The sequence below is a fragment of the Anopheles gambiae genome, chromosome 2, assembly GCF_943734735.2.
Source record: "Anopheles gambiae chromosome 2, idAnoGambNW_F1_1, whole genome shotgun sequence".
Classification (NCBI taxonomy): Eukaryota; Metazoa; Arthropoda; class Insecta; order Diptera; family Culicidae; genus Anopheles; species Anopheles gambiae.
Genome location: NC_064601.1, coordinates 111,700,200 through 111,725,754, shown reverse-complemented (window position 1 = coordinate 111,725,754; position 25,555 = coordinate 111,700,200). Strand labels below are relative to the sequence as shown.

Sequence of the window (25,555 nt, the reverse complement as noted above, 5' to 3'; positions counted from 1 at the left end):
TATGCAAAAATGAGGATGAGAGGGGAGAGATTGAACGAAAGCAGAGATAGAGATGGAGGAGGCGCGCGGAAAAGGAGACGGACGTCTACCGGTAGCTAGCGGTAGCTGGGATCAAGAGAGAATGAACTCCGAGAGTGAATCGAGAAAGAGAGCGTGAGAGAGAGACAGATCGTGAGATCAGGGAGAGAAGACAAGTCAGGCGACAGGGAGAAATAAAGGAGCCTCGGGTCAGTCTTGTGGTTGATCGCAACGAGATCGGTAGAGCGTGAAACAAAAAATTGAATAAAAAAGCCTAATAAATAATTGAAATGTGTGACGATTACGACAGCGCTCTCACTGAAAAGAACGCTCGCTTGCGCTGTTTCATTGTATTTTCCTCATACCCCTTCCTTTCCGTTTCTTTCGGCTTGCGCTGCGCTGAACTGGTACCCCACTTGATTCCAGCGAGTTGCGCTGCGCTGGAGTGAACCCCCCTCCCACTCGTTTCTTTCTTAGCGCGCTGTGCGCTTCCCTTCACACGGATTTGGTGCACCCGAATCAAAAGAAAAACTTTAACACATCAAACTTGGTTTATAAATATTTTATCACTTGTATTACAAATAAAAGCCACTTTTGATTCATAGCTTCACACAATCTTCCTTCAAATCACACACATTATTTATAAAAGTCGCACACTTTTTGATTCTCTTTGCTAGTAGGGTAAAAAGAAATTGATCGTTAAAATAATTGATTAAATTTAAATGTTTGCGTTCTCAACAGTGCTCCTGCCGAAATCTGCCAATATAATCTGGCCACACTAGTCCGCAGGTCAGGCGAGCTTTTTGGCGGCCACCGTCGAAAAACCGTCGCAAAACGTCAAAACCGGCGTCGCATGTACTGCAAACCGACCAAGGATAATGTATTTAGAAGGTTGATTTTTATCGCTTTTGCTGGGCGACATTGTGGGGGACATCTGTCATTCTCTGCATACAAATTTCATTACCCCGCACCAGCCCTCCCCGATTTTTATACCGGAGCCCCCGGAAGAGAAATGTCAAGTCGAGAAATGTCATTTTGCTCTGAACAACTTCACCTTGTCATTTATAACACCTTGAAACCGACGTCGCCAGCGAGCGAAACTCGCAACGATTTCGAGGCGCTGGCGACGGTCGTTTTTGACGTTTTGCGACGGTCTTTGACCTTTGGAGCGAGCTTTTGCCCTGCGGGCCAGTGTGGCCAGATTATATTGGCAGATTTCGGCAGGAGCATTATTCAGAACGCAAACATTTAGGCAAGCGGTAATCGCTGATGCGGGCGTGCGGGCGTTTCCTGAAAATGTATGGAATTTGACACACGCAGCGGGTGACAGTTTTCAACCGCATGCGCCAGAATCAAACAATTTTGATTTTTCCGCACGCACGTCCGCACGCCCGCAGTAGCGATTACCGCTTGCCTAAATGTTTGCGTTCTGAATAATGCTCCTGCCGAAATCTGCCAATATAATCTGGCCACACTGGCCCGCAGGGCAAAAGCTCGCTCGAAAGGTCAAAGACCGTCGCAAAACGTCAAAAACGACCGTCGCCAGCGCCTCGAAATCGTTGCGAGTTTCGCTCGCTGGCGACGTCGGTTTGCAGTACATGCGACGCTGGTTTTGACGTTTTGCGACGGTTTTTCGACGGTGGCCGCCAAAAAGCTCGCCTTGCACTGTGGGCAAAGTGTGGCCAGAAATACCGATGTACATATATCTAGAGTTTGAAGGAAAAAATCTCAATTTTTTTATTCATGGAACTATAAAACTCAGCCAAACTATCAAATCAATCTAAATAATCCAGCGAAAATCAAATGACAGCACGCACGATAAAATCGTATCCGATGGAGCACTGCAGCGGCCCTAAGCGGTCGCGTAGAGCCCCGAGAAAAAGAAATTGCCACCACTGAGAAGAAAATGTGCATCTTAGTCCTTCTTTGGCTTTGAATTCCTAGTACAATGTTCCTAGTGAAAGGATGCATATTCTCGTGAGATGGAACTTTTATTTTACGCATTAGCACTCTCCCCCCCCCCCTGAGTTTCGAATTTTAACCTACCGAAAAATACAGATAAAATATTGGTGCTCCTACCGAAATCCGCCAAAATAATCTGGCCACATTGTGCGCAACTGCCAGATCGGGATGTATTTTGTACCGCGATAAATTTTGCTACCAGCTCTGTGTTCTAAAAAAACGTCTCAGTTTTTGAACAAAATCAAGTGAAACGGTAATTGTCGCGGGTTTGTGAATTTTTCACAGAAAGGCAACGCTCGCGTTCCGCGACATTACGATTGAAGTTAGCTATACATTCGTGCTATAATATAAACATTTGGGATGAACTGAAACATAAAAAATGAATTGATTTTAAGGTTAATTGTTCTTTCCCGTAAAAATCAGAATGAATGGGTCTATTTTTTTTATCTGCATATCTATATTACAGCATTCTAGAACTGTTTCCCACTGAGGCTATGGAGCTTTTGGAACAGTAGAAGAATGAACTACATTTCGTTAAAATATTAGAACCAAAGTTGTGTAATGATATCGCTAAATTTACCCGACAAGCCGTCACTGAATCCTAATCAACAGGTTTGACAACCCTGTACGTATCATTAAATTTTACAAAATTGTACATCTTTGGATAGTTTTCTCGACAAATCACCATCGAAAGTCTATCTTGATCGCTAAACTTTGTTTTATAAATGTTATTGACCATTTCACATGAGATTTGATGAGATGAGATGACGTTGTAAGTAACGTTGCTTGAACACGTGTAAATTATGGTAAACCATGCGTCTCCACCAAGTTTTCAAATTTCGATCGTTTATATGCTTTCGTGTGTATTGCTCTAAATATTGTTTTTTTTTTATATTTCTCCGTCTTATTGTTTGTACCGATACAGAGTGGTTATATTTATTGTTTCTTTCATTACGAGCATTTCAAAAACAGACAAGTTCGATTGCGGTTAAGGTTTTGATTCAATTACATCATACATTAATTCTACTCTTTTATGGATATTGGGTATTCTGGTATATTGCTGATTGCGACGCGATTGGTCCAATCGCCGTCAGCATACATCAGGTTCGATTAGGGCATTGCCCTCGCAAAGCGTCCTCCTCCGATGGGCCAACGGTGATGGATTTGGGTATTCCCACGATGGAAATGTTATTTCCTTGCTACCTTGTGGCACTTCCAAGAACTGATCTATTGGAATAGTTGAGAACGGTGTATGTTTGATCACCTGAAACGCACGTTTGATCACACATTTACAACCGATCTCACGCTGGACCAGCAAAGAAGAAGAGCAGAAGAAGAGGCAGATGGTTGGATTTACAACCGCCGTTCGTAAGCGTAATCGGTTTAGTGTGCAGCATGAGTAATTTTAACGCGACTGTGTGCGACCGACCCTGCTGAATACACAAGGTGTGCTTTCGCAATCAGTTCCTGGTTACTAGGCGGCAGATGGTTTGTATGCACGGCTGTTTTTTGATAGCTTACATGGCGCTCTTGCTGCAATAGTATTCGAGATCGCGTAGAGTTAACTCCGGTCGCTGTAGCACCGTACGTGTGCGGAAGTAAACGGAATGTGTGAAACATGAGCTTCGTACAAATGATTTCATCTCCCTATGCTGTATGCCACAGTTTTTCGAACAACTTTCAAAAAGGTTTTAAATTGTCATCGCTTTTTTGGTGCATAATAGAGCAAAACAAATATACACAACTTTTTGAAGCTAAGCTGGCTATGAAAGTGCCCACAACGGCGCATTGCAGACGACGAACCACAAAAACAGCCGAACATAGCCGAAGCCACACGAAAGCGTCATACAAACAATCGGTTCCAACACGTTCCATGCTTTATTTACGGATGATTCCTGAATCCGGTAAAAAAATGCTTGCGTGTTTGAAAGTAGCTTGCAGTTTCGTTTACTCTATTACTTGCAGTATGATTGTTTTGAGTCCGTTGTAACACCTAATTCTGCACATGTTATTACAGTGAACCCTCTCTTATTTGAGAGGCGATGGGACTGTCGAATAAGAGGGGTTTTCAAATTACAGAGGTGGAAAGTGAATGAAAGGTCCATACAAATTAGAAAGAAACAGAACATTTAGTATGCAGCCCTAACTGTTGCTATAGGAAACTGCGAACAAAATCGCCAATTTGAGCATACATCTTTCAATAACCATGGCAACACCATACACAAATAAGAGGGATACAGATTTCAGAGGTTTTCCAAATTAGAGGTTCAAAAATGTACTGGAAATCAAGGGACTGTGAAAAATGTTCAAATAAGAGAGGTTTCTCAAATTGGAGAGGTGTCAAATAAGAGAGGGTTCACTGTATTAGTTAATATTGGCTGGTATTATTGAATCCGTTCGTAGCGGCGTACGTCCCCACACTCATTTTCCTAACGTACTAGATGGTTGCTACAGTTATTCACCGCGGTGTTGTAGGACCGGGCTCAAGACATGTGTTGCCATCCCTAGAATTTCATGTGAGCGCCGTACGTTCCCGCTACGAACGGATTCAATAATACCAGCCATTAATTGTTGGTTTGAAACATGCTTAAAATGTTATAATTACATTCGCCGGATCATGATCGGAAAGAAACATGATATCAACTAATCTAGAGGTATCAATAGCGTGTTACGTTCATTACGAATACATTCTACATGTGGTATAACTAAATTATTAAACATCGTTCCCTACGTGGATTGACCCCATGGCAGTTATCTTGTTAAGTTGTATGCTATGACTGTCGTAGGGGACGGAAAACGATAATATGGTCTGTCAGTCAAGTTCTTTCAAGCGGAATAAACGCAAGAATCAACGGAATGGGTTCACTAATTTGTTTTTAGTGCGGTTTCTCTTCAAGTTAGCAAGAAGTTCCGGAGTAAAAGGAGCGGATCGCATATTCGATGTTAGTTGATCAGGATTCTCATGTGGAATTGAGAGAGGATCCGTTTTCAGCGACATTTAGAGCGACCGTTCACAGGAACTTACGAACCATATTTGAAGCGTCGTTGATACGAACCTTTTGTACGATGAATGGAACTGAAGAGTGTATTTCGAGTAAAATGTCGTTCACTGCTGGTTCCACGAGGCTGGTCCATAATCACCCACCACTACTATAGGTATGGCGACATTTGAACGAACGAATGGTACGAAATTTGTTGCCAGTTGCTGGTGGCATTTGCTCGTCCCTGCCGTTTACCAAGGCGTTAATCCATTACCAACATCGTAAATATCCATGCGTGAAATGAACGGTAGCCTTCGGATTTAGTTGTTGTACCGGTTGTGCAAGCAAATTCCAGAATATTGGGCTGGCACGTGGGATATTTGTGCAGACACATTTAAACTACTTAACACGTCGCTTGTTTACAAGACCTGTGTCACATTTTTGTGTCACCGGCTATATGGCAGTGCACCACTTGTGCCAACAGATGATTGTATGACCTTTTGGGAACTGAAAATAAACTGCGAAATAGTAACGAAAGAGATAGTGGGAGAAATAAGCGAGAGCAGGAGGGAAATTGAAAGGAAGATAGAGGACATCCTAAGGGTCGAGAGAGACGGAGAATGAGAGGACAAGATAAATAACACAGGACAGAAAGACGATGGAACCGAAAAAGAAAAAGAGAAAGAGCGAAAGAGAGACAGAGCAAGAACGATTGAAAAAGAGAGAGGAGATAAATCGTAAAACCGTATAAAACAGGATCCGCTGGCCGGTAAAGAATTAAGAAAGGCACAAGCATCGCATCAAGAAGTTCTGCAAGCTGTTCGATACCATCACGCTGGTAGTGCGGTGGTGCTGATGCAGTCTGCAGCGGATTTTTTCCTCTGTCTGCACGAAGTCGTACAAGCACCAACACCAACACCAGCACCACTACTACCACCGACACCGGAATAAAGATGGCACGTTTCTGCAAGGATGTTTCTCTCGTAATGATACACCGGTATACAACATCACCGCAACGGCCTTGCGAGCGTCCTACCCAAACACACACACTGATTGAACTTGATTGAAATTGAACATTGTACAGGAATAAAAAGTGTATGGAACCTTTTTGACGAAACCAACTGGTGGTACGGTTAAGGCTGGCAGTTTATTCGCGCGAAGCGACAGAAAGAAATGTTGTGTGTGTGTGTGTGTGTGTGTGTGTGTGTGTGTGTGTGTGTGTGTGTGTGTGTGTTTGTTTGTGTGTGCTACATAATTACATAACATTACATATCGTGTCCAACAAACGATCTGAGGACTCGGAACCATCCAAACAAGATCCAGAGTGGAACAGAGGGTACCAATCGAGACAACCCATCACTACTGGTATGCAATTTGTATACAACATGACGTTTCGGTTTTGCGCGTTATCGGACGAATATGGGATTAGTGATGGGACACATTTTCCTCTCCAACGCACCCGGAGACTACCGGTTCTAGGACGAGGCGAACGTACGGTATGATAAAAAAAACTATCTTACGGCCAGAGCATGGATTCCGTTCGCCGAAATCCGTTCGCCGCGACACCCAATCTACACTCATTTGCACTGATGAAAAAGTGATGTCACTCACTTTTCATTGAGGAATCCGTTCGTTTTGCGAATTCCGCGTGGTTTTGCGTTGCAGATTCTTGTGTTGTACGCTCATTTTGAAGTGAGCGACGAACGGATTTCGGCGAACGGAGTCCATGCTCTGGCCGTTAATCTTTATATCAAGGTGTGCGTGACTGTTAACAACAGCAGTTCGGGACTGTTTAGCCAAGCGTTGTGTCCTGCGGATTTTATTTTTACTTGTGTGTGTGTAGATGAATGTTCGTAGATTCTCTCGATGTGATAATGTTTGGAGTGTTTTGTATTGTTTTTGTTGTTATTGTTGGAAAATGAGGTTTTGTCGCAGTCAGCAGCGTATTTTCGCTTGGTGACAGTGCTAAAGTGCTTGTGCAGATAAATGTATGTGATATAATATTTAACATAAGTTAGTGAGTGTGACGTCGAGAGAAGTGTACTGTTGCAAAGCACAGTTTGTTCCCGAGCTACGCGGATTCGCAGATAAGCAGTTTTTTAAATTTGACATTGTATGTGTTTCAACATCAGCGGTCCTACCAATAAATAATCAGAACCTACGTAGGAGTGATGTACAGATAGGTGAACACACTTTTGAATTCATCCCAGAATTCACCTATCTTAGGTCAAAGGTCAGCAACGCTATTGTGGTAGGAAATTTGGGCGCAAGGATGCTTGCTGCCAACCGGTCATTCTGCAACCTGAAAAATCAGTTCACCTCAAAGAACCCGTCGCGACAGACAGAAGCTGGGACTCTATAGTACCTATATAGTACCAGAACTCACATACGTCTCTGAGACCTCTCTGAGATACGTCTCTGAGAAGTTTGACACCACTGGTGTAGCGTGTATGTCTGTCAGGCGTTTAATTGGTGAGTAAAAAAATATTATCAGTAAACATAACATTATCTTCTTCTATAATTGATTTTCTTGTCATCGAGTGTATAAAATGCTGTGTTAAAATGTGACCAGATTTTGAGCAAATATTTGATCGTGCAATATTTTAACCAGATGTAAAAAAAATTTAAGCGTATGTGAGCTAACGCTCTGGAGAGAGGAATCGAGACGCTCAAAACTGAGATTTGCTCGCAAGTAAAACGTAAGTTGGACACAGCTCTGCGCATACAGCAGGCGAAGGTCGCCTTGCGTGCAACTTCTGACACAACGCAAGCCAATGAAACAGTGCAGGACGCAACTTTTATCGCAACTAAGAAAGGATAAATATTGGGTACAGTTAAAACTCTTTGTTGTGCTTTGTTATACGTTACACTACGGAGTACAACATACGCAAAGCGGGCATTGCACGTATAATTTCTCTTGCGGCCACCGATAGAAATCATCATCCTCACTACGGACGTCACCCGCTGACAGCCCCATGGTCGATGGTGAGCTCGTAGAACGATAATTCAATCTCTTTAAGCTACACCAACAATAAAAAAGATGTTTTAACATTTTAGTAAGCTTTTGATCACAATTGCTGTTTTTCGGTTCCAAAATAGTAAATCCAAAATTATTTCAGACCGTTGCTATGGATGGTACAGTTGCGTTACCTTAGAACCTTAAATATAATGAAAAATCAATTACTTTTCTGCACATATTCGAATGTTGGTGGTGTTTTCTTTCATTTTTACATATCGCTTACCGCGTGATCGACGTATTGGACGGCCCTGCACGTATCATTAATTTACAGTGAAATCTCTTTAAGATGTACAGGCCTATTATATTACATTACATTCGATTCCGTCGGAATCACTCAAGTGGATTGGGAGCAAAAATGGTATGATTTTTGTCATTCGATTCGACGAATGTTTTGTCGGCATTTGTGTTCTTGCATCTGTGTGGTTGACAGTTGGTCGAAAAAACCGGCGGTCGGAGTAAATGTAAACAAAAGGATTCAGCACTTCTTTCAAAATATTTTTTCCATATTTTTTTGACAACGGAGTAAATATAAGTTGATAAACTTATGTTATACATAATTACAAACGTAGGCAGTGACTACAAATCTTTATATAGTTACATTGAAACGCGCACCCAACAGCTGTCGGCAGAAACTCACTCGAATGAACTTTCCTGTTTGAACAATACGGTACCGATTCTTGCTTCGTCGACTCGAATCGGCCGACGGGCTACTTGAAAGGGATCGTTGCTAGCAAAACGATACCAAAATGAACATAATGAACGTGCTAGTGAATCTTCTCGAATGCCGAACGCAATATAATAGGCCTGGTAGTCTCTTCAAGATGAATTGTTTCTTTAACATGAACATTTTGACGGTTTCGTCATATTCTATACATGTTGTGTATTTTCAAGATGAATGTCTCCCTGAGGCGAATGTTCTCTAAGCGGCATGTGCAATTTGGCAGCCTAAATTCTCTAAGATGAATTTTTGGATGACAGTTTACAAAAAAATTGGTCAAAGGATGCCATGTTTTTCCCGTGGATTCTTGGATACTTCATAGCAACACGTTCATTAGTTTTTCTCGCCATGAATATCTCTAAGCTGACGGTCACGGTTGAAGATTCCCCCTAGAGAGATTTCACTGTGCACAAAATGAAACATATTTTGTCATCAATTTCCACAAATTGCCACCAAAAGCCTAAAGCGGTCAATAAACTTTATTTTACCAAAGTTAACCACCATGTCACACGAGATTTTGTTACGTCAAAGCACTTCAACACGTTTTGTACCATGCGTCTCCAAGGTTTTTTTTTGTATTCCGACGAGGAAAAGCAATTGTTTTATTTGCGCGCGTGCTCGTTGCGCTGAAATAAAAATTATTATCCAGTTTTTGTTCCTTTTTGATATCTTTCTCTTTTTCATTGTTCTAATCGATACGGAGTGTTTATATTTATTGTTTCTTTCGTTACGAGCATTTTCAACACACACGTTCAATTCACGGTTAAGTTTATGCAGTAATGCGTGGCCGTTGAGAGTTTAAATTTAAATTTATTTATCTGTTTTATTTTATATATTCTACATATTCTCATCTACTCCTTCATCATTCCGTAGCTAACAAAAAGAAGAAAAATTCCTCCTTCCACTTACATACACGACATCGATGATTCACTAATGAATTCGTGTTTATGATCAATGCCAATTTTCTTTTGCTAAAAGCGTCATATGTATTGTGGCACAAGGTTAACTTAATTTTCATAAATTCATAAATTCATGACAAGCATTTTTTAACTGGTATATACGGACCCGCTTTGTAACACGAGAACGAGATCAATATTTGTAGTGCCGATACGTACTCTGGCTTTGGCCGTGATCGCAGAAACTTACGAACGATATTTGAAGCGTTTGTGCATCGGAACATCTGAACGATATCGGGAACTCTATTGGAATGGAACTGAAGCACTAGACATATCGTCGGTTTACCACGGAGTAAATCCCATTACCAACACCAACGAAATGTACTTATTTCCCCATACCTTCAGATTTGGTGGTTGAACCGGCCATGTTTGTGCTGCACCACTTGTTCAAACATTTTCAGGAACTTTTAGGTATTGCGCGACTTGGACGTTGTTCCAAGAAATTCACCACACACATTGCTCATTTGCGATGCGCGTGTGAAATTAGCCACCGATTGCACTTGTGTCCGCAAATGGCGGTACCACTTTTGAGAACGGGAAAGAAAGAACAAAAACTAACGAAAGAGAGATCGATAGGGCAATAGAGTTCGAGAGCGAGGGATGTTATGAGAAAGAAAATGAGAGAAAAACGATGGAAGAGAACGATTAGAGGAGGGAGGAGAGATAGATGGAGAGAAGTAGGAAAACAAATTTAGAAAGACAGCATGTTGAGTTTACGTTTTTTTTAGTTATTTATGTGTACAAATGTCCTCCTGAAGGGCTTGTGAAAATAACACACAGAGACAGATACAGAGACAGAGAAAGTGTAAAACGGTATATAAAAGGATCTCCCGACCGGTACGGAATTAAGAAAGGCAAAAGCATCACATCAAGATGTTCCGTAAGCTGTTCAATTTCATCACGCTTGTTGTCGTCGTGGTGCTGATGCAGTCTGCAGCGGATTTCTTCCCTTGCTTGAACCCAGCACGTGCACCAGCACCAGCACCAGCACCAGCACCAGCACCAGCACCAGCACCTGCACCAGCACCAGCACCAGCACCAGCACCAGCACCAGCACCAGCACCAGCACCAGCATCAGCACCAGCTGGTACAGGACCAGCTTCAGGATAATTATGGCACGTTTTTGGAAGGATAACCTCTTGCAATGATACACTGGCACATAGCAACACCGCGACGGCCTCGCTAACGTCCTACGCATTCACACACACTGACTGAACCATCCAGGATTCAAATTGAACTTTGTAAGGGAATAAAAAAACGCACGGAACCTTTTGACGAAACCAACTGGTGGTACAGTTATGGCTGGCAGTTTAACGCGCGGAGCGATGGAAAGAAATGGAGTGTATTAACAAACGATCCGGTCCGAGATGAGAATACTTTAGCTAAATGGTATGGATGTGCTTTGTCAGCAAAGTGCAAAGCAAAGTTATTATCTACAGTTACGAGAATTCAGTTCGATTGCGAACCACTCCAGCTGGCAGAGTAGGAATCGGAACCATCCAACCGGAACCAACGATCGGGTCTGGAACGACGGGGTAGCGGTTTTGAGCGTTTTCGGACGAATATGGGACTAGCGATGGGATACATTTTCTACTCCAACGGCCCCGAAGTCTACCGGTGCAAGGATGATGTCATCGTACGGTATGATAAAATACTATCTTAATCTATATATTAAGTTGTGCGTGACTGTAGACAAATGCTGTTCGTGACTGTTTAGCCAAGTGTTGTGTCCTACGAAAATACTCTTTTTTGCTGTGTGTGTAAATGAATATTCGTAGATTCTCTCGATGTGATAGAAAAACGGTATGAAAATCAGGACGTTGTCGCAGTCAGAGAAATCTTTCCGTTGGTGACAGTGTGTAATACTTCTTGTGCAGATAAGTGTTTGTGATATAATATTTTACATAAGTATGTGTGTGTGTGTGACGTCGGATGAAGTGAACTGTAGCAAAGTACAGTTTGTTCCCGAGTCACGCGGAGTTGGAGATAAGTGGTTTTCTACATTTGACATGTTGTGTACAATTCAGTACAGTATATCAGAACAATTCGCTTCAATAAGTGGGAAATGCGAAATGGCTTGCTTTTTTGTATAAAAAAATGAAATCGCTTTACATTCAGAAACATCAAAATTTTCTGCAAGAATCGTAGGTAATAAATTGTAAGGTGTATAAAAGTACTATACTTTAGTGATGAGCGGGTCGAACCGAACCTCCCGGATCTGAGCCATCCGTAAGCGACCCGAAGTCATTCAGGTCGACCCGAACTCTTTGCACCTGCGGGTCGGCTTTAATTCTGACTCCAACCTTGCGCACCCGCGGGTCGAAATCGATTTCGACTGGCTCCGGGTCGGGTCGTGACCCATCGTAATGAATTGTATGACTCATCACTACTATATTTAGCACTTAAAGCGCCGCGTCATATGAAAGTGTATGACAGTTTTGCTCTCCGCTCAGCTTTGTATCTGACGCTCAGAGATTCTCTTTAGAAAGAACTACGAACGAAAGATCGAACATGCGCTGCGCCGCTTATCGTAATGGAACCAAAGTCTGATAACAGTCGCATGAGAAATTATCGCTCTCATTCCTCTCTTGCTATGTGTTATGTGCTCACTCGAAACACGGCGATGTCAGACAGGCCGACAAAGTGTTAATCAAAAATACTCAAACATAGTATTAGTATCTTTAAAAATATCCCAATCAACCATTTTGTGACTATCTCCATTCTTGCAAGTTTTTTTCATTGATCTTTTTTTTTCTTTTTTACAGTTCGGAATAACGAGGGATTGCGGCCGCGGCATTAAATTTTTAAAACGGTCTGTGACCTAAAATGAGTTTGACACCACTGGTGTAGCGTGTATGTCAGTCAGGCGTTTAATTGGTGAGTAAAAAAACATTATCAGTAAACATAACATTATCTTCTCCTGTAATTGATTTTCTTGTCATCGAGTGTATAAAATGCTGTGTTTAAATGTGACCAGATTTTGAGCAAATATTTGATCGTGCAAGCTGTTAATCAGATTAAAAAAAATGTGAGCGTATGGACTTGTAACGCTCTTGAGAGAGCAATCGATCATACAAAACTGAGATTTGCGCGCAAGTAAAGCGTGAGTTGGACACAACTCTGCGTGAGACAGTAGGCGTATCAAAAGCTTCGAAACTGGCGAAGGTCGCCTTGCGTGCAACTTCTGACACTCTGCATACTAGTGATGTGCACCACGACTCCGATCCGACTCCGGCTATTGTTAGTCCGATTGTAACTCCGGCAAAATGGTAACCGCTAGTTCCGTCCGGAGTTGGAGTCATCCGGAGTCGCCCGGAGTCGCCCGGAGTCGTCCGGAGTAGTCCGGAGTAGTCCGGAGTCGTCCGGAGTCTTTCGAAGTCGAAGTCGTTCGTCAGAGTCATCCGGAGTCGGCCGGTGTCATCCAAAGTCGGACGTCAGAGTCATCCGGAGTCGTTCGTAGTCGTTCGTGTGCATGGAAATATCTCCGGACTCATCGATTCCGACTGCGGATCAGTCCGGATCAGTCGAATCCGGTTATAATTCGGAGTCGGAATCATATTTTGCGCACCGGAGTCTGAGTTGATCCACGACTCCACTCCGGATTACCCATCACTAATCATCACTACAGTAAACCAGTGCAACAGTTCAGGGCGCATCTTTTTCGGCGATGGTAACTAAAAGAAGAGAAAAAAGTTAAATATTGGGGATAGCAATATTCAAACGATTACAGGATTTTTTTGGTCTTATATGCTGCTCTATTATTTTTATAAACCAAATACTCTCCTACACATATTCGTATGCCGGTGATGTTTTCTTTCATCTCTAAACATCGGTGACCACGTGTTTTAACTGTCAAAGTACTTCAACACGTGTTAAATTATGGTAGACCATGCGTCTCCACCGGGTTTTCGCATTCCGTTGAGGAGAAGCGGCCGGTTTATTTGCTTGCGTGCATAGAAATACAAAACATTTTGCATTTATAATCCTTTTAATCCTCGATACGGAGAGGGTACACTTATCGTTTCTTTCGTTACGAGCATTTTCAACACACACGTTCAATTCACGGTTAAGGTTATGCATTAATGCGTTGCCGTTGAAAGTTAAAATACAATTTATAAGTTTATTTGTCCTTTTTAGCATGTTTTTATCTACTTCTTCATCCTTCCGTAGTTAACAAAAAGAAGAAAAAATCCCTCCGTCCACTTGCATAGCGACACCGATGATTCACTAATGAATGCGTGTTTATGATCAATGCAAGGTTTAATAAACCATTTATTTTGCGTCGCCTGGTTGCTGCTGCTTAGCTATATACATTCTTTGGTATTTTTAAATGTGTTTTGTTTTGCTAAAAACCGTCATGTGTGTTGCGGCATATCTACGTGAAGGCAACTTAAAACTTAACCTGCTGCTCGCTTATAGCATTGGAGGCATACTTAACTGTAAAGTACAGGCTGTTTTTCATTAATGTAGTAGTTATTGTTACTTTTTTCCTCACTATCATTTTGACACCGAAAGCACACCGATTAATGCTTTGCTACTTGGCTATGTTTGTGCTTGTGCGCGCTTTCCTATTTGCACTATTTGCTCACTTTCTATTGCTGACGGACAAATTTTCAAAGTGGCCAGCAATAAGGCATAAGTAAAATATGGCATAAGTAGTTTACTGGCCAACTGTGTTGTGTGTGTATGTGTGCACTAATTATGTGAGTGGACGTGTGAGTGAATGTGTGAGTGACTGTGTATTGGGTTTGGAAGGAGCTCGGTCGCCTAGCAGCCGACTGTTCCGCGGGACAATCAACTCCAGCTGGCGTCGTTTGAAGAAGCGGTGCCATATCACATGAATCAATTATCATCATCTTCATACTCGTACAGTGCCGGTGCGGGAGAGTCCATCACGAAAAAGTCCATACATTCTGTGTACAGGCGTCCTGGGGAAACAAAAGGAAAAACAGATCATATTAATGGTGATAATACACTTCAGCACTTCAGGAGAAAAAGGACAGATAACATTCAAGAGAGGGGGGAAAACAATGAAAGTTAGAAGGAATGGACACTTTAGATGCTTCGTTAGTTAGGCATTTGATGCAGTTCGGGTTAGTACGGGAAGGGTTTAGTCCATGCTTGCCGGTAGCATGCCGTTTCCTTGCAGCAACTTGTATGCACCTGGTTCTCGACAGTGTGACCATTTTCTAGCTAAAAGTTACAGCTATCATTTTTTTTTCATATTTGGTTCATTCGTCCTGCTTTGACATTTCAACAGCTCCCCTATCTGATCTGTGTTTTCTTTGTTTTCTTTGGTTTTGTGTCTTTTTGTTTGTCTACATTCAGTTGCTTGTTCTTGTGTTCCATGAAATATTTTTATTGTTATTGCAATTTTAAGTTGTTCTATGCCTAATTATTTCTAATACTTCTATCGTTTCATGTTTTGCTCCTAGCAATGTCTTATTGAATTTATTCAATCCATTTCATTTTTAACTTTTCTTGCCATTCTCAAACGAGCATTGTAATTTTGTCTTAACCAATGGAAGATTCAAATACAAACAAAATTATCTTCTTACTGTTATATTTCCTTTGTCCTTTGTTAATGTGTTGGTGTAAGAACCAGACGAAGTACATAATGTTGTTTATGTTAGTTATATACATACATCTACACAAGCGAGTTATTTGATAATGTTAGAATTGTGTTAAAAATAGGATGGAAACAGAGTTTAGCAAAACAATTAAGTTTAGCACACCATTAGGTAGTTAAGTAGGTACAGAAACGTCAAGAAGGCGCTCACCTTTGGTGATCGAGGATGGTATGGTGGCAATCGGTTGCCCTTTTTTTTTGGAGCATTTTGGAGCAGCACCCCAAAACAAAGGTCAAACATGGGTGGTTTGATTGCTTGCGTTCGATTTTGTGTTTGTTTATGCTTGCTTTGCATCATCAGTCTTATGTTCGTCGCTCGATTGTCGCTGTGCTGGCTTGCGTTTGTGTGTGTGTGTGTGAGCAGTCTTTAAGTTCGGGCAGGCTCTAAGCTAAGGCGAGCGTACGATTGGGAACAGAATGCAGATTCGTTGCAGTCCGTCGTTTTCTTCCCACGCACACTCACACACAACATTAGACAAAAAATTCATGCTTTCCATGTACGGTGTTCTAGCTTGCCTTTATTTGTGGTACCGTTACTCTCACTGCAATGATGGCGATTTTTCTTTTCGCTCTTTGTCTACCCATAACAGTTCCAGTGTTGCCTATCGCTCCAATATATTTTACTGAGTACCTATTAATTACTATTATTATTATTATTATTATTATTATTATTATTATTACTACTGTTACCACTAGCACAGTGGGAAGCTTTCCCGGCCCACACGTTAGGGCATCCCTATATGCACGAACATGATTACTGGACTAGCAATGTCGCTCGATTTTTGCGCTTCGTTGCCTGGCTGCCTGAGCATCCTTTTGGGCCAACTAACCTCTCCTATAATACTCATGCGTGATTGTTTGTTCTATGAGATTTTGAAAAGAAAAGTGTCTAACTATCGACTATCTAACGCTTCTATTTTCATTATTTACAATAAGAGCAATGAACAATGAATAGCATGTTCAACATGTACAACTGTGTTGCTGGCTTTCCAATACTAATATTTAGCGCTCTTCGATTTGCTTTGACAATTGAGTGGATGCGCCATACGACGGGAAAACAAGCATTGGTAACATTTGAGAACATGTGCTTAATAAACCTCTCCGCACATCTCCAGTAACGGGCGAACTTTGACGTTTGAATGTGAGAAAAGAGCTACGCAGTGGGATGGTTGCTACAATAACTAAGGAAAAAGCGAGAAACTACCCAACACCTTAACCAACAGGCTCGCAAGCGATGGATAGGGAAGAGAGAAAGAGAAAGTGTGTAAGAAAAAAGGAGAGAGAAAAAATGTGTATTTTTGTGTGAAAGAGAGAGAAAGAGATAGAGATACTGTTACGCATCTTTACGTTTCATGTCAAATTGCCCAGGGAGCAAAATCAGCCGTGTCGTTCTGTCCATCAAAGTTGGCCATGCGAAAAAGCATGTTGATTTTGTTGCTTGGGTATCAGTGCTGAATAGGAGCTTTGTATTGAAACTTCTCATGAAGCTTTATGTTTTAATTTGCAAGACGATTTGGCTTAGCGCTATACATACACAAATGTCGATCCACTCTCCAAAACCATGATCTAGAATCCCAAAAACCAATTGAATGTCATGGAATAGTTTTTTGCATGCTGATTGATTAACACGTTCAAAGTGTGATGATATAAAACCGGGTAAAAAGTATTTACGATACCATTGTCAGGGTTAATTTATATACTGCTCGTTTAGCTGTTGTGGTAGAATGACAGTTAAATCATTACTGAAAGGTTTGAAAGCTCGTTCGTTAGGGAAAGTGTAGAAGAAAGAAAAAAATCCAACACCTTTCTGCATTGGGTTAGATTCCTTGTACCGTTTTCCAATGTCATATTGTGCCATAACAATAGTAGAAACAAAACAAAAAGACCAACACCAATTTACACCATGTCTCCACATAAATCCACAAAGAACATTGTTTAGAGCTTTGTTTGTTCTGCTTATAGGTAATTTTCTCTCGTTCAAATTTCCACAAAAAAGCTTTTCCTCCATCCTTCTTTCCGGCCGCCTTTTCAGGTGCAAGGTGATGATCCGGGAGTGCGTTGGAATGTTTTACTTTAATTGATTCGGTTGCGTTACACGATGTTCCGTTTGCCGTTGTTTGATTTCCTTCATGTTGTTTCGTTGAGAACCCATTGAAGTATGCTTTGCTTTGATTTGCTGCTTTTCTTTGTATTTTTTTTAATGTTTCTTTTATTTTGTTATCTTGCTTTGCTTTTATTCCGTCTGCCGTCTGCAACACTCTGTACTCGGAGTGCTGTATTCTTTTTCCCCCTTTTTTTACTATAGTTTATATTAAACCTATGATTCGGTTTACTATTACTTCCTTGTCCGGTTTTGCAAAATGTTCACCTCCACTCTGTGTTCACCTTGCCCCTCGGAGCTAACGGGAGAGTAGTATGCTTACGTACACATAAAACAATAAATAGGTTTCACTTTATACATTATACACAAATTTGTACTATCAACTTTTTTCCCACCCCCTTTTCCTTTTCCACACAGCGCACACCGTCACCGTCAGCTTTTCCGTTCGCTGCCGCTGTTTTATACTTGTCGTGTTTAACGCTTTGTTTTAGCCTACCTTTTTATCCTGTATTGTCCCATGTGCACCAGTGTACTATACAAGAACAGGCTAGCTATCTTGGTTGTTAATTCCTTTTTCATGTTCCTAATCCGGCTTTGCCATTGGGTCAAAATTGTTTTGTTAGAACGTTCAGCTTTTGCTGCGATTGCGTACTCCCTTTGCTTTACAGGCTGGTATTTACAAAACCAACGACCAAACGTCTACGGTGGAGAACGATAGAGAGAGAGAGAGAGAGAGCGAATGAAGGGAACTGGCTAGTGGAACTGGAAAATAAGTCACTTTAGCTACTTCCATAACCAATCCGTTCTTCCCGCTGCTTCCTATCGCTTTCTCAACACAACGTCCGTCCGTTGGTACGTCGCTTTAGTTGGCATTTCAAATGTAATACCACAGCGTTTGTGTATGATTTTGTGTTTGTTTACCCTACGGCTAGGACGATTTTCTACTAGTGTTAATTTTTGGTTTTTTCGCTGACTAATTACTCCCCCCCCCCTCCCATGGCCGCCATCCCCAACAAACGAGAGCAACAATGTCCGGCATTAAAACGGCTCTCAACGGTCCGCGGCATTCGTGTGCGTCGTCGTCGTCGTGGGGTCCGGGCGGTTTGCTTCCTGCGTTCTTTCTACGGAGCGGGACAGACAGCCTGCTGGTGTGGCGGGCCGATTACCTAAACACCCGATCGCTACTCCAGATGCCGAACCGCGCACCGTGACCGCTGATTCGAGGGAGGTTTTTGTTTTGTTTTTTGTTTTTCATTTCTGTTCGTTCGTTTGCAATCAGGGGGGGTTGGTGTGTGTGGGTGGGTGTGTGAGTGTGTGGTTTTGTTTGCTGATGTTATAAAGCCTTATTTAGCAATAATAACCTGCGTATCGCTGTGATGTACAGTCCTGCTGCTTGTTCGAAGAGACCGGATGAAACTCGCTGTCCTTGTTTTCGCACCGAAAACCGGAAAATCCTTTCGGACAGCTGGGGTATAGAGAGAGAGAGAGAGATATATAAAGAGAGAGAGAGAAAGGTATAGAAAAAGGGAAAGAGAGAGAGAGAAAAAGAGAAAGGGAGAGAGAAAAAGAGAGAAGAGAGAGAGAAATAGAGAGAGAAAAATAGAGATAAAAAAGGGAGAAAGAAGAGAGAGAGAGAGAACATTAGTGTGTGTTGCAAAAAAAACGTCAAGACCTATTGCATATGGTTTTTTTTCGATTCGCAATCCATTCATAGGAATTATTGAACGGTTCATCCATAAAATACGTAACGCTCGTAATTCGACAATCGATCATCTCTTGCTTGTATCCATAGCCGTTTGGAAGAGATAAAAGAACAAAGTCACTTTCATTTCTTATTTTATTTTTTAGCGTTACGTAATTTACGGATTACGGCTATTACTGACAATTTAAATTGAACTATCCCGCAACAAGCTTTGTGTGTTATGTTTGTTTGTCTTATACTACTTTTGAATTGTGTTTAAATATTCAAACAAAAATTAATCTTCATTAAATTTTTTGGCAATTTGTATTTTGGAAACATACTGATCAAATAGGAGTAATTAATTTATCTGATTGGAAATAATGTTTATACGTTGGGTTGTAATGCAATCCCCACAACGACCCCACAACGACCAGTCGCTAAAATTAACAAACGAACAAATGAATGCCAATGCCGAACACTTTTGATTTTTTAAAGATTTTTATCCATTGCTTTCGCGATGCCGGGCAACACAAAGCGTCAGGAAAGTGCACCGGAACTGTCGTCCCGGTGGGTTGAGAAACCCTTCCCTGATCGATCGATCGTTCGATTGCAGACGAATGGGTTGCGAAATCTATCATGGGTGGGTGTATATTTACTAGCAAGCCAGCTCCCCGATGCTGTCGATGTTGAAGCACGTGCCGCCGTTGTGGCAGAAGTCGTCCCGATGGCTGTCGGCGCAGGACCGCGAGTAGACCGCAGGAATGGTCGCTTCTGCAACGCAGAAAGAAAGAAAGGGAAAGCAATAAAATCACCCGTAAACGACGATCGCTAAAACCAAAAGGGCATCGCCGAAAAGTGGAAAAGTGTAAAGGTGCTGGCGGAGCCGGACGCAAATCCCTCCGGCTGCTCGCACACTTACTTGGTAAGGTAATTTTAACGTGCGTCGAGTTGAAGACGGACGAATTGTTATATCTATTTTTGGCCCGACACTCGTACTCTCCAGAATCCGTCGTGCTGGTGTTGAAGATGATCAGCTCGGACCGTTTCCTGCGAAAAGGCAAAGATGGAGAGAGAGAGAGAGAGAGGGATTATTGGTGAGACAGTATTGTGGGATTGATAATGAGATCGTATTGAAATGATCATGGGATGCGGTCATGATGAACACTCACTTCAGATGCACTTGGGCGTATTTGGTGGCGTTCCGGTTGATCAGCCGCTTGTCTTTGAACCAGGCCACCTTCGGCGGTGGCTGACCACCGACCTTGCATACCAGCCGCACCCGCTTGCCCTCGACGCGCGTCACGTTCGGTGTGATGAAGTGGATCGCTGGCCGGGTACCTGACCGGTGGAAAACGGAAAGAAAAAAAAAGAAAAAATCGATTTAATATTTATTTACAATGCACTTTTAATAATGCCCGTGAAAACTGCTCTTACCCACCCACAGTCAGTTCCTGCTCCGTCCCATCCCATGGAGCGTTCTAGAACTTGCACTACCAGACTTGGTCACTGCGTGGGGCAAAATCTTTATTTGTGCAACTGTATCCGATGGCTTATTGCTCTTTTAACAAACAAACATTCGAGATCGCTCGGAGTTCACTTCGCTCACTTTAGCATATTGCGCGTGCGAAAGTAAACTGACTGTGCGGCAATTGGTTTCGTACCAATCGCTAAGCTGTACGCAATGAAAGCGAGTGCAGACGACGCAACCAAAAAAACGGCCGAACATAGCCGAAACCATACGGGAGCGCCATACAAACATTCGGTTCCAGCACGTTCCATCCTCCGAGCCAGGAACGTTGCGGTTTCTCCTATCCAAAGACACAAGTTAGGGTTACGATCTAATGAACCAGTCTGTATATAATTTTGGGTTTAAAAAGCTGATCTGCCTTTCGTTTTTGGATTAGCGGAACTGTCCCGTTCAAACTACGTGAATTGCCAAAAGTGCATGTTCTTTTTCCCTTCCTTCTTTTTGTTATTTGATGCAACAATCATGGTTGGTTTAGGGGCCTGCCTAAGACACTAGCCCATGAATGTTGGCTTTCCGTGACTGATTGCACACATTGCTGCACACATGTAGTAAGATGTTCCGTCATACCTTACGAGGCTGGAGCTTATGAAAGGCCTTTTTTTAAACTGGTATGACATGACGGCTGTACTACAAACCCGACCCGTTTGCAAAATAAGAACGAGTTCAATAGTTGTAGTGTCTGTACGATACGAAACTTCTGAACGATGCTGGAAGCGTTCGTGCATCGGAAGATCTGAACGATAACGGGAACTCTATTGGAATGGAACAGAAGCACTAGATATACCGTCGGTTTACCACGGAGTAAATGCGATGAAATGGCCTATGTCGTGGCTAGTAGCCACCTTCGAATTAGGTGGTTGAACAGGTCATGAGCTTCTGCTGCTACACTTGTTCAAGCATTCTCAGGAATTTTATGGCATTGCGCGACTTGGAAGTTGTTCGAAGAAATTCACTTCACATAATGCTAGGCACGATGCAAATTAGCCACCGATTGCACCTGTGTCCACAAAGGGGAGGTATAACATTTGGGAACGGAAGAGAAAGAAGAAAACCTATAGAAAGAGAGATCGACAGGGCAATAGAGTGCGAGAGCGAGGGAAATTGTGAGAAAGAAAAAGAGAGAAAAAGAGGCGATCACGTAGTTCGCCTATTCCATTAGATTCGCCTCTAGAGAACGGTCAAAGGAGCGAGAGGAGAGAGAGAAGTAGCAAAACGGATTAAAAATAAAAGCAAGTGTTTTTTACTTATTTATTTTTTAATTATTTAAGTGTACAAATGTCCATCTGAAGTGTAAAACGGTATATAAAAGGATCCCCCGACCGGTACGGAATTAAGAAAGGCAAAAGCATCACATCAAGATGTTCCGTAAGCTGTTCAATTTCATCACGCTCCTTGTCGTCGTGGTGCTGATGCAGTCTGCAGCGGATTTCTTCCCTTGCTTGAAGCCAGTCGCACCAGCACCGGGACCGGTAGCGGGACCGGTAGCGGGACCGGTAGCGGGACCGGTAGCAGGACCGGTAGTTGATGTATCGGCACCAAGTTCAGGATAATGATGGCACGTTTCTGTAAGGATAATCTCCCACACTGATGCTCCGGCATTTAGCAGCACCGCGACGGCCTCACTAGCGTCCTACGCATTCACACACACTGATTGAACCATTCAGGATTCGAATTGAACTTTAGAAGGGAATAAAAAAACGCACGGAACCTTTTGACGAAACCAACCGGTGGTATAGTTATGGCTGACAGTTTATTCACGCAAAGCGATGGAAAGAAACGAAGTGTGTTAACATTTTGGGCATATTGTGTCTTGAACAAAGGATTTCATCCGAAATGATGGTTATACTCCCCGGTAGTGGAGATGGAATCGGAACCAACCATGCCGGAACCGGTCCGGAACGATGGGTGCCGCGCTGGAGCGAACCCATCGCCACTGCCATTTCGCAGTTGTGTTTACCATGGCTGGCAGCCTTCGTCAGCACGCGCGAATTCGGTGGAACAGAAATGTGGATCGCTGCTCGCTTGCTGAAAGCGCCACTTGTGTCAACAAAACGGGTTGTATCGTTTTTTGTTGCGGTAATGTCCCATGGCCGCCACGCCACGAGCCCGGTTGCAACTAGGTCGGTGCTATCGCGCAGTGTAATGGCACAACGGATATAAAACACCAATCCCCGGACCGCACCAAAGTCACAGAACTTGTGTAGCGCAACCCAGCAAGATGTTCCGCCAACTGATCGAAACCGTCACGGTCCTTGTCGTCGTGGTGCTGATGCAGTCCGCTGCCGATTTCTTCCCCTGCCTGAACGCGGTCGCGGGTCAATTGTCAGGATAAGGATGGCACGATTCGTGCGCATAGATAGCCTCACGCAAATGATACACCGGCATACAGGAGCAGCAACAGCAGCAGCAGAAGCAGCAGCAGCAGCATGAGGTACGAAACATCCCTCGCAAAACCTCTGCAAACAACACTGATTGAACCATTCGAATCTAGTTGAACATCGTCGTACAATAAAAAAACGCACGGAACCTTTTGACGCAACCGATTGGTGGTACATTTTGATTGCGAAAGAAATGAGGCGAGAATCTGTCTACACTGCACAGCCTTCAAAATGTCAAAATTGTATGGAATGGCCTTTGGCTCGATGGGTTCGACGCATCAGCTTTCCATCATTAGCGGGATATGGTGATATTAAGGCAAACTTGTTTTCGATATCATAAAGCCATCATAAACCAGGCGTTATTCTAGTGTTGCGTAGCCGTGTCATAACGATTCGAGTGATTTTTTTTTTGCTTATTTTTTGTATAGACAAGCTTCGATTTGAAGTTCACTTTCTCGACTCGTATCGGAACAAAAGCAGAACATAGTAAGCTCTAATAAGCTAAGCACAAGCTCTAATAAGCCAAGTAAGCAGTGCAGACTGCTGGTGGAGCCAACGAGTAGAGAATTCAATGCCTCAAACCTGTCGGACCTTGCTCTAACAAGTCATGCGGGTACAGGAGGATTGCCCAGATGATATTGCAACATAAACAATGCTATGTTTGCTGTTGGAATCTTCAATTTAGATTTAAATGCAATTCCATCAAATCTTCTTGCTCGTATAAGAAATTGCAGTCAGAATGCTTTACCTGAGTTTCTTTGTTTTTTTTTTTTGTTTCCGTTGTCTCACGCTTGTCTGAATATTTCCTACACCTTTACAGGTTTATTTTGCACCTGTACCCGAACTTCGGCTAAAGCTTGATGTTTTTTTTTATAGAGACTTTGAGCCAATTGGCCTCATTCGCCTCTTTAAAAGCTTGATGTCTTACTTACATATTTTGTGCAGCCTTCATGAATTTCATGAAATCAACATAAGTTTAATGTATAACATAATTGTGAATATTTGCCATAACGACGATTATAAGAATAAACTGCGTTACATTCTTTTACAAATACACCTACGCATACATCGAACACGCTCGCTCCAGTTGCTGTACGAGTTACTAGAGATTTGGCAAAACAAATCGATAGTTATACTTTAAAATTGTCTGTAAAATGAAATTTGAGCAAAAATTACCCAAAACAAATGAGTCTCATCGATGAATGACTTGAACACAACCATCTCTCCAAAGCCTTAGAACTCTCGTAATCGTTTTCTGGGCAGAACAATTAGCAAAGCCATTTCTATTGAATTTGGATGACTTTTCTTTGGGGAATATATTCTTACTAACGTTATGTTCTTTATAAATGCTATTGCCACATTGATGGAGTTGCTATGATTGTTCTTCGCCTTCGGCTCAACAACCGTTGTCGATCAAGGCCGGCCTGTAACGGTCCATTCGGGGCTTGAAAACCCATGACGGGCATGTTGTTAAGGCGTACGAGTTGACGACTGTACCACGGAACCGGCCTTAGCTGTGATTACTGAACGAACCTAATTTCTGATTGAAGTTAATTGCAATTTCTCATTCCTTATCAACTCTTGGAAGTATAAAACCATAAGAGACTCTTAATCATCGCAACCCAAACCAGTTCCAAAAAGCGCTCTAGTCGGCGTTTTCAGTTCTTGCGACTGTTACACATGCTTGCATGTGGGTGTAAATGGTATCTGTCCCACCATATGCCGTGCAGAAGCCATACGCGCACACTTGGAAACTCATTTACGTTGGGAGCGTTGTTTACTTAGCTGCGGAATGCTTCACCCTAAATGTATCCCGCTAGTGTAAAATGCAGTAAAAATGAGTACCGAAAAAATCCACCCAAAAATCGTTGAAAAGTTCCACCGCGCAAGAAACGATCCCCTTCCTGCTTCCTCCTCCTCCCAACAGGACCTCCAATGGTTCGTGCGATTGCATAAACACCGCATCGATCTTTTGACACGTTTTGTGTGCAAAAAAGTGCACTGCTACCGTGCACTGTATTACATTGGTGTGCAGTCGGGGTGTGTTGGGATGGCAAGGCTGCTGAAAGGCGTATTATAAAATCCAGACCGCGAAGCGCTGATCCGCGTCGAACAATAACCGCGTGCGTCGCGGAATCGAGCCCCGCGATCGTGTGTGTGTGTGTGTGCATTGCAAATGCGTGACAATGTGGCGGCACAAATGAAACGAAACGCATGCGTTTGACAGACCTTACCGCACTGCCAGGCTTTGTCACCCCCTTGTCACCATCCCTGGATTGCCCTGGTAGTTCAATTGGGTTGAAATTGGATGTGCTTCAGAAAAGTATTATCAACATTTTCGGCAATCGACCACACGGCGGACACGAATCAAAATTCTGGCACGATCAATGCGGCGCATGGTGGGGCGGGGTGGGCGACGAACCACAACACCAGCCCATTTGGGTTCGTTCGGTTTCGACCGACACGGTATAAACAAATGAAACAAAGCCCTCTGGTCGAAAAACAAGAGTGCGAAGAAAGGGGGGAGGGAAAAAAAGGCACCGCATGCACACACACGCACACACCACACGTAAAGATCCAGCAC

At 42.6% G+C, this 25,555-nt stretch overlaps 1 protein-coding gene across 13 annotated transcripts in view; it reads right to left on the bottom strand.

Annotated features, from left to right (window-relative positions):
* Nucleotides 1–13,708: 13,708 nt before the first annotated feature.
* Nucleotides 13,709–25,555, bottom strand: part of LOC4576279 (protein vein) — a 51,729-nt gene continuing 39,882 nt past the window's right edge. For 11 of the 13 annotated variants that reach the window (XM_061652592.1, XM_061652589.1, XM_061652599.1 and 8 more), the window contains 5 exons: nt 20,235–20,403; nt 19,985–20,112; nt 19,722–19,836; nt 18,746–18,849; nt 13,709–14,582 (listed from right to left, as the gene is read on the bottom strand). In XM_061652592.1, the coding sequence (XP_061508576.1) occupies nt 14,497–14,582; nt 18,746–18,849; nt 19,722–19,836; nt 19,985–20,112; nt 20,235–20,403 (602 nt within the window). In that variant the 3' untranslated portion in view covers nt 13,709–14,496. Of the gene's footprint in view, nt 14,583–15,434; nt 18,850–19,721; nt 19,837–19,984; nt 20,113–20,234; nt 20,404–25,555 lie in introns of all 13 variants that reach the window. The other 2 variants (XR_009765590.1, XR_009765591.1) reach the window with 1 other exon arrangement.